Source organism: Ochotona curzoniae, unplaced genomic scaffold (assembly GCF_017591425.1).
Source record: "Ochotona curzoniae isolate NIBS_2020 unplaced genomic scaffold, NIBS_Ocur_1.0 contig_2688, whole genome shotgun sequence".
In the NCBI taxonomy this organism is placed as follows: domain Eukaryota; kingdom Metazoa; phylum Chordata; class Mammalia; order Lagomorpha; family Ochotonidae; genus Ochotona; species Ochotona curzoniae.
In genome coordinates, this window is record NW_024465553.1 from 6,285,192 (window position 1) to 6,300,477 (window position 15,286).

Genomic DNA, 15,286 nt, shown 5'->3' on the forward strand with positions numbered 1-15,286 from the left:
AAAATGGTTTTGCCTTTTGTAACGAAAGGAGCCTGTGTGTGTCTGGCTCTGGTTCTCCAGCTTAAAGTATTCTTGGCCTCCCTCCCTCTGCACCTGCACTTCTTTTGAGGAGAAGAGAGAAATTCTCTAACACCAAGGCAGAAGTTTCCCTACTTGTAACATCTGTTTCCCAGGAGCTGATACTGGAACCACAGAGAAGTCATTTCCTTGCTGCCTTAGCAAGACCCATCAGCTGTTAAAGGATAGCTCTTCCAGCTCTCGGAGTCCAGCAGTCTGGTAGTGTCCATCGAACCAGGACCTGGAACAACACAGCACCCCTTCAGGGAGCAGGGCCACATCCGGCCCTTGATGAAGAGCAAGTGTCTGAATATTAAAAGCCGGAGATTTCTTGGCTTTTATAGCAGCCCTAGCAAATTTCCCCCACCCCCATTCATTCTGTTAAAACACCAGTCATCTATGGTATTCTCTCTGGTATCTTAGCATAAAAGGAAATGAGGCATTACTTTCTGTAGAGGACTTACTGGCCACTAGCCGTCTTACATCTGCAGTTGGAATTCATCCCTTTGTCTTTTCAGCTTTCATTGTTTGACAAATAACTTGGAATTTTGAAACTCTGGGGCTGGCTAAAGCCCTTTCTTTTAAAATTCTGAACTTATTAGACAGTAGTCTATATTGCCATACTTGTGATAATGATGATGTTGGCTAAATTTTTGTTCACATTATCAGAATTTTTTAAAATTTTAGAAATTTAGTGTGAAATTGCTGCCAGGCCATTTTCCCCTCCACACTTCGGTCACTTGGGTTTTACTTCTATTTTATCTGCTGAAATGATCTTTGCTGAAGAGAATAGCTAACTATCTTGGATTTTCTTCTTTACTTCTTGAGTTCTCTGAATGGCACAATTGCTCTTTCTAGGATCTGGTTCTATTTCTCTTTAAGCTGTGTACTTCCAAATTTGCCAGATTTAAACCCAGATGAGCATGATACTTTTGACATTTTGCTTTCTAAGGCATAAACTTGAAACAGTGCAAGGTGTTGTGCCTTCACGGGATGATGCAAAAAGCAAACATGTCTTTGTATTTGGCAGCCCATCTGTCTGCTCAGTCAGGTGTCGTCTCTGCTTCCTTTGCCCAGTTCCATGGTTACCTTGATTCCACCTGTCCTTCTTTCTGATTTGGTCCGTTGACTTCCACTATAACATCTTACATTGTTGAATTTGCACATAGATATTTGTTTCCTTGAACAGTTAGAAAGATTTGCTGCCTTTTTTTAGAATCTGTCTCGGTAGGGCAGTAGATTCCATGGATGTCATAATCTATTGTTACCCCATCCCACCAAGTGTTGGTGATTTTCATGAGACTAGTTACCTAGACTCCTTTTTTTAACTACTGATTTTTAAGTATAGTGCCTAGCATTCTAATGTTCAACAGTAATATATATGATGAATCTCAAGAAGTTATTTGCCTTCTCTTTTAGGCTGTGAGGATATCATTGCTGAGAGCATCTCATTAGATACCTTAATTGCCATCCTCAAGTGGAGTTCTCATCCATATGGCTCTAAGTGGGTCCACCGACAAGCTTTACATTTCCTCTGTGAGGAATTTTCCCAGGTCATGACTTCGGATGTTTTTTATGAAATCAGCAAAGACCATCTGCTTACTGCAATCCAGTCTGACTACCTACAGGTAACCATTTTTGCACCTCTCACATTCATTGTCATTCATGTACACAGCAGGAATCCATCTGTACTTTGTTATTGACTGTTACTGATATGTGCAGCTGAAAATCCATCTGTCCTCTAAAATTCCAATGAGCACAAGGCAGGAGGAAAAAACAGAATATGATCAAACCATCTATGAATGCCCTCTTCATATTTATGCAACGGAAGCCTTGGGGCTCCCTGACCCTCCCTGCACACACTGCTGTCTTGACTCAGCACAGAAAGGCTGAGGCAGTAGGGAAGATCAGGAGCACATTCCCACGTGGTTTTCTTGGTTAATTGTCAGTTCGCTGTTCTCAGTTCCCTTTCCTTTGCTGGAGTCTTAGGCACTCATGTTGCAGACAGCAGCTTAAAGAACACAAAGAATTTTGCATGTGTTCTATCAAGATATAATAATGTCTTCAGGTACTTTCTCACAGATTCTTGTGGTCTTCATTTATGTGTTAATCTAATTTGGTAATTTAACAGATAGTTTTAAATACTGCCAAAAAACTTATAGGATAATTGGTTTTCAAGCTTAGTTTTCTCTTACATTGGCTGCATGAATTCTGTAGTATAAGCTACAGGAATTTAAATAAAAAAATTTTTTTTGACACAAAAACAGAGCACTCACCTGTACTGTTCACTACCCAGGCGCCTGCAGCAGCCGAGGCTGGGAGGGAGCAGTGGGTAGCTCGGAGCAGATCTCCATCTGCTGGCATGGATTCATTGCTTGAGCATCACTGTGGTCTCCCAGGAAGCTGGGGTCAGGGACCAGGGCCAGGTACTCCAATGTGACACAGGCATCTCATCTGCTAGGCTAAGCACCTGCTCCTGTAGAGCATCTTAGAGACTACAGAGACGTAAGTCCATCGAGCTGTTTCCCCTCTCCGCACAAGAAGGACGGGGCAGTGAAGAACAAAGGAATCACGTGCGCCCACCGCGGTGCAGACGCTGTCATGCTTGCACCTGTGTTCATGAGCCTGCCTGTTGTCCGCATCAGGGCCAAAGGTTAGGATGTATCCATTCTCTTGGGGATTGTCTTTAGGAGCTTTGCATTCTTGCTTATAAGGTAGAAACACCTGAAGAACAGCCTAGTTGCTCTAAGATTTTAAGTAAAACACAAAGAAATGCAGGATACTGTGCCATTCCGCAGGTTGTGCAGGCAGTGGCAGACGTTGTGGACATCGTGGGCTCTTGTACCGGAATTAGTCACCAGTCCCATCTTCCTGTCCCTCCAGGAATAGTGGTCGTTCCCTGATTCTGTCCTTTTACCTCCGTTTATTTCTGTCTCATTCCAAAAAGAAGAGCCTAAGGTAACTGTATGGAATCGATGCAGCAAGATAAAATGAACTTATGATTCAAAGAGAACAGGATGCCTAACAAAGATAGAATTAAGAATAGAAGGTGTAGTTGGAGCTAGGAGTGAGGTTACTGCCTAGATACAGGCGATGTGGCGTCGTGTATGTTAGCTTCTGTCTGACCACAGATTTGACTCTGACGTTCTGACAGGCAGTATAAAGAGTAAAACACTGCATTTTCTGTCTACATTAAGGTCTAGAAAAAGTTGTTCATGGAATTACCATTTATCTGCTCTCACTAAATAGCTGTGAACCGTTTTTGATTACAGGCAAGTGAACAAGACATCCTTAAGTATCTGGTGAAGTGGGGAGAGCATCAGTTGATGAGAAGAATAGCGGACAGAGGTAAGCTCAGACCATTCCTTGTGCAGGTGCGCTGTTCTTCAGTCCTGCAGAAAAGACCTTATCCTTTACTAAAGAGAAGGGGTATTGTTTGTTAAAGTAAATATATCAGAAACTTTTGTGGCTTTAAAAAGGAAAATTTTGGGCCTGGCACGGTAGCTAAGGTCCTTGCCTTGAATACACCAGGATCCCATATGAGCACCAGTTCTAATCCTGGCAGCTCCACTTCCCATCCAGCTCCCTGCTTGTGGCCTGGGAAAGCAATCAAGGACAGCCCAAAGCCTTGGGATCCTGCACCCGTGTGGGAGACCTGGAAGAAGTTCCTGGCTCCTGGCTTTGGATCAGCACAGCACCGGCTGTTGTGCTCACTTGGGGAGTGAATCATCAGACGGAAGATCATCTTCTCTGTCTCTCCTCCTCTCTGTATATCTGACTTTGTAATAAAAATAAATAAATCTTTAAAAAAATAAATAAAAAGGAAAATTTTAATGTTACTTTTTTGTGCTTAATAATCTATGTTGGCTAAATCAAGAAAGTGTTCCAATGGAAATTTTCATGTAATGATTAAAATGTTATAAAAACATCTTGTTGACAAAAATGTCCCGAGTAGTGGTTGGAGTTGATAGTCACATTGAAGTATCTACTAATAGCCCCTGATATGGTTGAAATGATGAATCTAGTATTAAGTGAGTATTACTTCAGTTGTTAACACACGCCTGGAAAAGCACATTGTGTTTCACACGTTTTATGGGATGAAAGAATGCTTTTGGTGACCTCCACCTGGCTCGCTGCAGCGGCGGCAGTAGCGTCATACCACACCCAGGAAGTCAGATTCTCAGTCGGCAGCCTTTCCTTGGATCTAGGGTCAGCCCACCCTCCTGCCCTCTTTCCCTCGTTGGTACTGAACCCAAATCACAAACTTCTGATAAAGTAATTAAGTGCAATTTCCATTTCTGACTTTTCACAGTAGCTTTATTTAGATGGAATTTATATACCATTAAGTTCACCTGTCTAAAATATTCAACTCAATTTTTTTAAAGATTTATTTATTTTTCGGGCCTGGCGTGATGGCGTTATGGTTAAAGTCCTCACCTTGCATGCACCAGGATCCCATATGGGTGCTGGTTCTAATGCCAACAGCCCTGCTTCCCTTTCAGGGCGGCCCAAAGCCTTGGGACCCTGCACCTGTGTGGGAGACCCAGAGGAAGCTCCTGGCTCCTGGCTTTGGATTGGCTCAGCTCTAGCCGTTGCGGTTACTTGGGAAGTGAACCATTGGATGGAAGATCTTCCTCTCTGTCTCTCCTCCTCTCAGTATATCTGACTTTCCAATAAAAATAAATAAATCTTTTAAGAAATTATTTTTATTGTAAAGTCAGATTCACAGAAAGAAGAGACAGAGAGGAAGATCTTCTATGCACTGGTCACTCCCCAAGTGGCTGCAACAGCCGGAGCTGAGCCGATCTAAAGTCAGGAACCTGGAGCCTCTTCCAGGTCTCCCATAGGGTATAGTGTCCCAAGTCCTTGGCCCGCATTTGACTGCTTTCCCAGGCCATAAGCAGGGAGCTGGATCAGAAGTAGAGCATTTGGGACACGAACTGGTGCCCATATGGGATGCTGGTATCACAGGGTGGTTTCTATTAAAAAGGTTTCTATTAAAAAGAAAAAAAAAGGGAAGAACCGGACACTTTTTTATTTGTCAGTCACCTTCATGTACAAGGGTTTCTCTCTTAGACAATGTGTCACATGAAAGCAGGATGCCACTACTATAAGAAAAAGTTTTTTTTTTTTTAGAAAGGTAATGCCTTATATATGTATTAAGCCAAATTGCAGCCAGACAACATTTAAGACTTTTCTTAAAGTCTTAACACTGGAGTGTGCATTAGTTTGTGTTGCTTGGACACCTAGTAATGTTTTTAAATTGCTGTTTAACTTGAGGTAGTCTAATAAACCTGTTGATAAACTGCAGCTACCAAAAAATAGCATATGCCTTGCCATGACCTTTTGTACTAGAAACTGTTATAAAAGAAAGAAAACTTTAGAGCCCTTGATCAAATTAGATTTTAATTTATCTTCTCTCCTTTGAGTTAACATCCAGAAAAGAATCTTTTGTTCTTCGGTGCAAAACAATCAGAAAAGAGTGTCATTGTATTGTTGACCCAATGCTGTTCCTCTGTCAAGAACATCTCTATTAAATACAGTTCTGATGACTGAAGAATAGCTGGTGTACTTGCGTGTGAAGTGCTGAGCTTGTATGTGCCGGGAAGAAAACAGGCTCTTCTCTGAGAATCCAAACTTGATTAGATTCTTTCATTCTCTTTGTCTTAGAGCCAAATCTACTGAGTGGCACTGCCCATAGTGTGAACAAAAGAGGTGTGAAGAGGCGAGACCTGGACATTGAGGAGCTGCGAGAGATCCTGTCTGCTCTCTTACCTTTTGTGCGGATTGAGCATATCTTACCTATAAACAGTGAAGTCTTAAGTGATGCAGTAAGTGTCTTTATTGCTTCCACAAAAACGCCGGTCTTGTTTCTTCTTTCGGGCACTGTAAATACTTTGTACTAGTGGAAGTATTGCAAAGCTGAAAGTTCCTTGAGTCAGAAACAGATGTGTGCTACATACGATACCGTGTCCCTGCTGTTTGTCACAGTGTACAGATAAATGGGAAGAGGAGGAGAGGGCGTTGAGTGAGTAAATAGGCCTGAGTTTTGTGCAAACAGCATTTCTAGGGGAGTGAATGCAGCTGTTTAGACCATTGGAGACTCTTCAGGAAGGCAGAATCAGACAGCAGAATTTTGTATTGGTCCAGTATTATAGCAAGATGTGGGTCTTCTGGTTGGATGGAAATTGAAAAACTAATTTTTAATTGGTTGAATTAATGCATGGGAAAAGTAAATACAAGATAACTTTTATAACATTTTTGTGCAATTAAAAAAAAAAACCTGCTGTGATGACTCTGCCACTGCACCAGCCTCGCTGTGAACTGTTGATGTCTCGGCCCAGCACAGTGGCTCAGTCAGCTAAAACCTCACTTTATAAGCACCAGGTTTCCTTGTGGGTGCCAGCTCATGTCTTAGCTGCTTCACTTCCCATCCAGCTTATGTCTTTGGAAAGTAGTAGAGAACAGCCTAAAGCGTCAGGTCCCTACACTCCTGTGGGAAATCCAGAAAAAGCTCCAGGCTGCTGGCTTCAGATCGTCTCAGCTCTGGCCATTGCAGCCATTTGTGGAGTGAGCCAGTGGATGGAAAGTATTTCTCTGTCTTCTTTTCTCCATAAATCTGATCTATCTTTCCAATAAAAATAAATTAAACTTTAAGGGGCAGGCACTGTTATCCCATTCAGGCACTGGTTCACATCCTGCTGTTCCACTTCCCATCCAGCTTCCTGCATGTGGCCTGGGAGAGCAGTGGAGGACGACCGAAAGCCTTGGGACCCTGCCACCCACATTGGAGACCAGAGAGAAACTCCTGGCTCCTGGCTTATGATCGGCTCAACTTGGGCCATTGCAAGCACTTGGGTAGTGAACCAGCAGGCAAAAGTCTTTTTCTTTCTCTCTCTCTCTCCTTCTCTCTGTAAATCTGCCTTTCCAGTAAAAATAAATAAATATTTTTAAGAAATAAAATAAATCTTTAAAAATATTAATTGATGTCTATATTTATCTTAATAGATTTCTTTAAATACAAGAAATATTTTTATTTGTATATCAGAGATTCTAAGAAATGAGTTAACAGAATTGATGTTGAGACAAAATCCTTTTGGGGGGCTGACAAAATGACTCAGTTGGTTAATCCTCCACCTCAAAAGTGCCAGCCTTCCATATGGGTGCAGTTCATGTCCCAGCTGCTCTACTTCCCGTCCAGCATCCTGTTTGTAGCCTGCAAAAGCAATGGAGAATGGCCCAAAGCCTTGGGACCCTTTACCACATGGGAGACCTGGAAAAAGCCCCTGCTTTTTGGATCAGCTCAGCTCCTGCTGTTGATGTTATTTGAGGAGTGAAACAAAGGATGAAAGATTTTTGACTCTGTTTCTCCTCTCCCTGTAAATCTGCCTGCCAATAAAAATAGATAAATGTAAAAAAAACAAGACATAAGTCATTTTGATGGAGTCCTGCCCACAGTGTAGTAGGTTGGGCCTCCACCTGTGGTTAGCACATCCCATGTGATCTCTGGTTCGAGTCAGACTGCCTGCTGTCGTACCTGGGTAAGGGGCAGAGATGGCCGGAGTCATTAGGCCTTTGTACCCATGTGCAAGACCCAGAAGAAACTCCTGGCTCCTGGCTTCAGGCAGGTACAGCTCTAGTTGTTATGACCATTTTGGGAGTGAAGCAGCGGTTGGAAGATCTCTGTGTTTCTCCTGTCTTTGTAGATCTGCCCTTCACATAAAAAAATAAATCTTCAAAAAGACAAATCATTTTGAAAAACTCTTAATGAATCGTTGCTCTGTTTTGTACAACCTCCCCTCAGATTGTGGATATCATCTCGGGTTATGTTCCCGACTGATACCTTAGTGATATTGTAATGCCACATAGATCTCTCATTTCTTTGTTTTCAGCCCATGTGGGTACAGAGTCCCAAGGCTTTGGGCCATCTACCATGCCCCTATGCCTCTCCCCCCACAGGCAGGGAGCTGGGTGGGAAATGGAGCAGTCGGAACAGAAACCGGCACCCAAATGGCATCCTGGCACTTGCAAGGGGAGGATTAGCCAATTGAGCCACCATGCCAGGCTCAATCTCTAGTTTCTTAGTGGTGTCATAATACCACATGAATCTCTACTTTATCTAACAAGACTTTTTGTTTTGTTTTGTTTTAAGATGAAAAGAGGCTTGATTAGTACTCCTCCCTCGGATATGCTTCCTACAACTGAAGGTGGAAAATCAAATGCCTGGTTACGGCAAAAAAATGCTGGCATCTATGTCCGTCCCCGGCTGTTCTCGCCCTACGTGGAAGAGGCAAAGGTGAAAAGCCATGTGAACATCCTAAATGATATTAAACTACACACAGAGCTGTTGATTGTGGTGTCATGTCAGAGCTTGCAGTTAGCTTAAATATCTAGGAACTGGGAAAATGAACGCTGCGTCCTAGTTTGCTCAACAGAATGGCTCCCTGAATGTTTGTCAAGCATGTTTTTAAACTTCGGTCACGTGGAATTGCACTTTAGGTTTTTCTCATTTTGATTGCTTTTCAAATTGCTATTGTTTTACTGAGCATTTTGTGATCTTGAGGAAAAGGAATGTTCTGGAGGAACACTGCACTCATTTTTTATCTTCCTTCATAAAAAAAAAGCCATGAGCCTTTGTAACATCTGTAACAGCGGAGTGTTGGGAATTGTGCATTGTGCAAATTAGGACAAATGGACAAAATGAGTTTCAGGCACATTAAATAAATAGTTGGCATTGTGAATACTGTAATATGAAAAATAGTCCTAGGAATGTGGTAATAGAAAATTGAAACTATAATTTCTATAGATGTAGCTGGTTGTAAGAACTTTGGGGTGGTCTTTTGAAAAATTGATAATCTTTGAAAGTGTAAGCTTTCTAAAATAAATTTTAGAAGGGAAAATGTTGTGTTCCCTTCTAAAAATTAAAGAAAAAGGAATACTATTTCCTTCTAATATTATTTTGAACTCCCATTAAGAATTAAGTTGTCCTGAAATGCCACAGTTTTATTTCCAGAATTCCTAGTTGAAGATATATGGAAGAATTTGAGGTTTTACCAAGTTGGAAACCTGTTTTTGGGAAGTTGACATTTTAGATAGTCCCTAGATGTAATAGCAGGGTGGCTGGGTCTGATCTTTCTTCAGTGAGTGCTGTAGCGCAGTCCGCACTGCGAGGCCCTTCCAAAGGCTGTGTCTAGCTTGAGCTAGATCTGCCTGCAAGCCGGGGTCCCAGAGCTTGTCCAGCCATCACACAGGACTTCTGGGCCCATGCCTGAGGTCAGCATCTCTAGGACACGAGCTCTTCTCAGCTATTCTGCAGTTTGGTGAGGAGAATCATCTGAGTTAAGTTAGCTTTGAAACTGGGTTAATTTACAACAAGTCTGCTAACTTAACATCTTTGAATGTGTGTATTTTTATCCTTCTTTGTTGGATCTGATATTTAGCACATGTATTAGTGTGAATTGTTTTCCTTGTGACTGTGCATTGTTGGTTTCTGATGAGTTTCATCTTTTTATTTTCAAGTTCTAAATACTTCTCATTAAATGCTAACTTTTGAGAAGATGGGATTTTTAAAGATACTCTAAAAGGAACCTTTAAAAATTAAAGAAATAGGGATACTATTTCCTTTTAGTACTATTTTGAACGCCAAAAACTAGAAATAGTAAATTAATTCTCTTTTTATGTGGAGACAGTAAGCATCTTTTTCCAGATGTGGTTTACCATGGGTGAAAGGCTGATTGGGTCTGTTAACTCACTGTTTCAGTCGGTGCTGGACGAGATGATGGTGGAGCAGACAGATCTGGTGCGTCTGCGGATGGTTAGAATGTCCAACGTGCCGGACACGCTGTACATGGTCAGTAACGCTGTGCCGCAGTGCTGTCACGTGGTCAGCCACCAGCAGGTCAGCAGCAGCCAAGCCAGTCCCCCGTCAGTGGTGGCCAACGACATTCCAGGTGTGCATTGAAATGACTAACCTTACTGGTTTTTATAATTGCCTTAAATGTGCCAGATTGTCACCTTTCAGATGCATGGTCGTTACTAAGGAATGAACGTGGTTTTTCACAGGGCCTAAGATTTATCAACTTTGGCCTTGTTGAAAAGCTAAAAGCTGAATAATTCTTTCTCTTGTGAAATTTTTATTTGTTTGTTTTACTTGGAAGGCAGAGAGAGAAAATCTGCTGAATCACCCCCACAAGTGCCCACAACAGCCATCGCTGGGCCAGGCCAGGGCCAGAATCCCAGCACTCCGTCAGGGTCCCCTGTGGTGGCAAGGACCCAAGTACTTGAGCTGCCACCTGCTGCCTCTGAGGATTCCATGAGCAAGAAGCTGGGATGGAGAAGCAAAGATTCCAGCCTAGCACTCCATGTGGGCATCCCCTGCACTGACCTGTCGTTGTGCAAGGTCAAGTGGGAGAGGGTGGCCTAAAGCCTGTGTCACCGCTGTGCCCGACGCCCACCCTCTGTTTTTGCTTGCACTTATTTATTTAAGAGACTTGTTGAGGCAGAGCTCTCCCGTGCAGATTTCCTCCCCAGTCCACACAGCTGAGGAGCAGGCCCAGGAATTCGGTCCCCATCCCCTCATGGTTAGCAGGAGCCCAGTTACTCAGGCTGTCCCCACTGCCCCTCGTGCCCTGGACTAGCGGGAGGAGTGGGAGTCCAGCCCAGGCGCTTGGTGTGTGCGCATCATGTTGGTGGAGCAGAAGCCTTCCCTGTGGAACAGCTTTTTGGAAACTTTTTTTTTTTTTTTAATTTCTGTACACTTCCAGATGTGCTTTTGGGGCAAGTCCATCCCTATAGAGGACCGCTGGCTTAGAGGAATTCAGATTTTTCATCTCATTGAACACACTGTCCAGGTTACGTGGATCTCTGCTTCTGAGGCTGCCTGTGTTCCCCCAAAATGTGACCAGCACTGGTTTCCAGGACAGTCAGGTCCACAAAATCTGTTCTGGAAAGTTTATCATGGTCCCAGCTTATGTCTTAGGACTTTTGGGTAATTGCTTACAGGTAGTCTTCATTGTCACATCCAGAAATACCTGAGCATCAGTTAATCATTATTTTACCCCAAGAATTCGTTGTCAGTTTCTAAAGAAAAACGAGATTGGATGGTCTGAGCTCTGTACCTTTTGACAAGTACTGTTGGAAAATACAAAAGAAAAAGCAGCAAGCACTGCAAATAGTATCAATCATTTCGTATCTATTTAAGGAGCCACCACTATATAGCATAGCATGTTAAGCCAAGACCAACAGCATTCCTTATAGCACAGGTTCTAGTCCTGGCTTCTGATCCACTCCCCTGCTAATGCATCTGAGAAAGCAGTGAGGTGTAGTCCAAGGGGCTTGGCATGATGGCTCAGTGGCTAAAATCCTCGCCTTGCAGGTGCTGAGATCATATGTGGGCACTGGTTCGTGTCCAGCTGCTCCTCTTCCCATCCAGCTCCCTGCTTGTGGCCTGGGAAAGTGGTAGAGGTTGGCCCAAAGCCTTGGGACTCTGTGCCTGCCTGGGAGACCCAGAAGAAGCTCCTGGCTCCTGCCTTCTGGCTCTGGTCTAGCCCAGCTCTGCCTCCTGTTTCTGGTCTAGCCCAGCTCTGGCTCCTGCCTCCTGGCTCTAGTAGCCCAGCCCTGGCTCCTGGCTCCTGGCTCTGGTCTAGCCCTGGCTTCTGGCTCCTGGCTGTGGTCTAGCCCAGCTTTGGCTCCTGCCTCCTGCCTCCTGGCTCCTGGCTCTGGTCTAGCCCTGGCTTCTGGCTCCTGGCTGTGGTCTAGCCCAGCTTTGGCTCCTGCCTCCTGCCTCCTGGCTCCTGGCTCTGGTCTAGCCCTGGCTTCTGGCTCCTGGCTGTGGTCTAGCCCTGGCTTCTGGCTCTGGTCTAGCCCAGCCCCAGCTGTTACCACATTGGAGGCATCTTTGCTTTCCTGGCTTTGCTCTCCGACACCTAGTCAGACTTGACTTCCTAGTCCAGGCTCTAACCTGTCACCGCCTGCACAGGTGACCACCTCGGTGGACAGGAGAGAATTTAGATTCCTTGTGTGTCATCTACCCCTGCCTCCATCTGTAGCGTCTTCCCAGAACACTGTCTGCTTGGAGCTGTCACACAGCTCGGGTCTCCTGCCCGTGTTGGCTGGTTGGCATGTCACCTCTCCCTTGTAAGTCTCACATATTACCTGATTCTCCTTCTTCAAGATTGGGAGATTGGGCTGGCTGAGTTTATTTCCCAGGGAAGCCCTTCTGATCTGCTCTGTGATAAGAGGACACCCCTCCCTCCAGCTCCTGCAGGAGCCTTTATATTTTTCTCCATTCACCTGTTCATCATCGCACTGTCCTTGTATGCATCACTAAAGCCAGGGCTGTTTTTCGTTTGTTTGTTGATACTTAATTTGAAAGGCCAGGGGAGAAGTCAAGGGAGATATCTTCCATCTGTTAGTTCTTCCGTAAGATGGCCACAGCAGTCAGAGCTGGGCCAGGCCTAAACCAGGATCACAGAACTCCAACTCGGTTTTCCTCTCAAATGACAAGGAACCAGGCACTTTGGCCATCTTCTGCTTTCCCAGACACATTAGAAGGGCTCTAAATTGGAGGCACAGCAGCCAGGACTTGTGCTAGCACTCAGGCGTGGGATACCAGCCTTGCAGGCAGCAGCTTAACCCACTGTGCTACAGTGCTGACCCCAGTCCACATCTCCTTGAGGTCAGGGGTCATGTTTTTCATTCTGTACACTCTAACACCCAAATCCATTCCTGATGCATGGTGAAGACCCAAAAATTAGTTGCATAAAATAATGATCTAAAAGACTTAGGAAATACCCTAAAAAAAGAATAGGTACAGGGATATACTCGAACTGTGAACTAAAGAAAGCCCTGGTGGTGGACCTTGGATCATTTGCAGGTCATGCACAAGGGTCAGCTTCAAAAAGTCAAGGCCTGGGCCCGGCATGTTAGCTTAATGGCCAAGTCCTTACCTTGCATCTGCCAGGATACCAAATGACACCAGTTCTAATCCCAGTTCTGATCCACTTCCTATCCAGCTTCCTGCTTGTGGCCTGGGAACACAGTGGAGGACAGCCCAAAGCCTTGGGACCCTGCACCCACGTAGGAAACCTGGAAGAGGCTCCTGGCTTCAGATTGGCTCATCCCCCTGCCATTGTGGCTATTTGGGGAGTGAACCAGTGGATGGAAGATCTTTGTCTCTCCTCTCTATAAAGTGCCTTTCCAAAATAAATAAATAAATTTTTTTAAAAACTAAGAAATGATGGGAATATTCTGGTAGAGAGCACCTGCTTTTTCCTCATGTGTGAGTGGGTGCCTCTTTGTAGAGGAGACAGATTTTACCTACTTACTATCTTGTTCCCTTTAGTTCCTCGTCTGCTCATTATGAAAGACATGGTCAGACGACTGCAGGAACTGCGGCACACCGAGCAGGTGCAGAGGGCCTATGCGCTCAACTGTGGGGAAGGCGCCACCGTCAGCTACGAGATTCAGATCCGAGTACTGAGGGAGTTTGGTCTCGCAGATGCTGCCGCAGAGCTCTTGCAGGTAATATGTGGCTCAGACACATGGGGAGGTGGCCAGGGCCAGCTCTGCAACGCGAACCCATCTTGCTACTTACTGACTGGCTGGCTGATGAAGTTACCCACAGTTAGTGTCAGGTTCCTAGCCTGCAAAGTGGATTGTCACGACTATGCGAGGTGCTGTCTGTAGAGCCACTCTGCCTGTGCCTGCAGGCATACAAATGAAGCCCTCTGAGACGCTCCCGGACGAGCGTGTCGCACAAACATGGCTGTGCCCACTCTGCTGTCATCCCCAGGGTGCCCAAGTGGCCTTGGCCTCCTGCCTGCATGCACGACTTCCAGGTTCCCCCTTGTCCCATGTGTGTACCCCTGGGAAGAAACGCTGCAGACAGCGGTTCAAATCCAAGCATAAACAGATTGGGGGAGGGGGCTCTTGCCTTCTTCATTTTATTTCTAGTAATGATCAGGCATAAATGCAATATCAGTATTACAATTACGATAGAATTTATAAAGTAGTCTGATCACTGAGCAGAGCTGTAAATGAGGTTATCTAGTCTGGGGACCTAGACGCTGTCCTTGCCAGCTGACTCAGGTCCCACCGCCTGTGCCCTTTCCAAGGGGAAGTGTGACTACAGTGTTTTTTTAGCAAGTCAGCAGGTTGTTTTATTTTCATCTATTCCTACAAATACATAATGTGCTCTAATTTTCAACCCTATTCCCTTTGCCATCTTAAGTTGTATCTTAATTTGGTATCTTAAATTACATAAAAATACTTGTTCTTTTGGTGTTTATCGAAATCAATCTAGCAGTCATGCCGTGGGTAAGGAGTAGTGTTTTGTGGTTTGACATGAGACAACATGGATGGATGTTTGTCAGAAAGCTTCTGGGGAGAGTCTGTCTGTTATCTTCTTAGCGAAGATACTCCTGAATTAGGATTTATTGCCTGTTTTTGTGCTGTCTTATCATCTTGCGAGAGCTGACTGGTGGCCAGGGTGTGCAGTTGAGCAGCTGTCCTTGGTAGCCGTGTCCTGAGCTCCCCGGGCTGGACTCTGACTTTGCGCTGTGGTGAAGGTCATTTCCTGTCGGGCTTCTGTCCTTGCAAACTGTGCTGTGCCTTTCCCTCTCGCTGACTCTGTCCTCAGGGGCCTCTCTGGACTCTGCCTGTGAAACCTGCTGCTAGGCTCCTGTTTGTAATCTCTCATAGAATCCTCACAAGTTCTTCCCTGATGAACGCTTTGGCGATGGAAGCCCGCTGCTAACAATGAGACAGCCTGGGAGATGCCGCGTGAACAGCACCCCTGCTGCAGAGACCACGTTTACAGAGCTGGACTCCTTTGTGGCCTTCCATCCCCCCTTGCCGCCTCCCCCGCCTCCGTACCACCCTCCAGCCACCCCAATCCATAATCAACTCAAAGCAGGCTGGAAGCAGAGACCTCCCAGCCAGCAGCCTTCCCGCTCTTTCTCTTACCCGTGCAATCAGTCGCTGTTTCACTCCAGAACAGCTCCTAAAGCTGGCCCACCCCCAGTCTACTTGCCCAGCGTGAAAGCAGCGCCACCTGACTGCACCAACATCACAGGGCTGGGGAGACAGACCATTGCCGCTGCCGCCACTGCTGCTGCCATCACTGCAGGAACATCTGAGAAGCAAGTGGTAAGTGAACACTGGAGTGCCTTGCCTGCAGTGGGAAGTTCAGGGAAGAGTGAAAGTGGTCCCTTGTTACTAAAATTGAAAA

At 45.1% G+C, this 15,286-nt stretch overlaps 1 protein-coding gene across 2 annotated transcripts in view; it reads left to right on the forward strand.

Moving 5' to 3' along the window:
- The window catches only part of BTBD7 (BTB domain containing 7), a 54,052-nt gene that overhangs the window by 32,608 nt on the left and 6,158 nt on the right, over positions 1-15,286 (forward strand). For both annotated transcript variants that reach the window (XM_040975124.1, XM_040975123.1), the window contains 7 exons: positions 1,477-1,685; positions 3,330-3,405; positions 5,728-5,888; positions 8,210-8,353; positions 9,818-10,007; positions 13,400-13,578; positions 14,758-15,204. In XM_040975124.1, the coding sequence (XP_040831058.1) occupies positions 1,477-1,685; positions 3,330-3,405; positions 5,728-5,888; positions 8,210-8,353; positions 9,818-10,007; positions 13,400-13,578; positions 14,758-15,204 (1,406 nt within the window). The remainder of the gene's footprint in view (positions 1-1,476; positions 1,686-3,329; positions 3,406-5,727; positions 5,889-8,209; positions 8,354-9,817; positions 10,008-13,399; positions 13,579-14,757; positions 15,205-15,286) is intronic.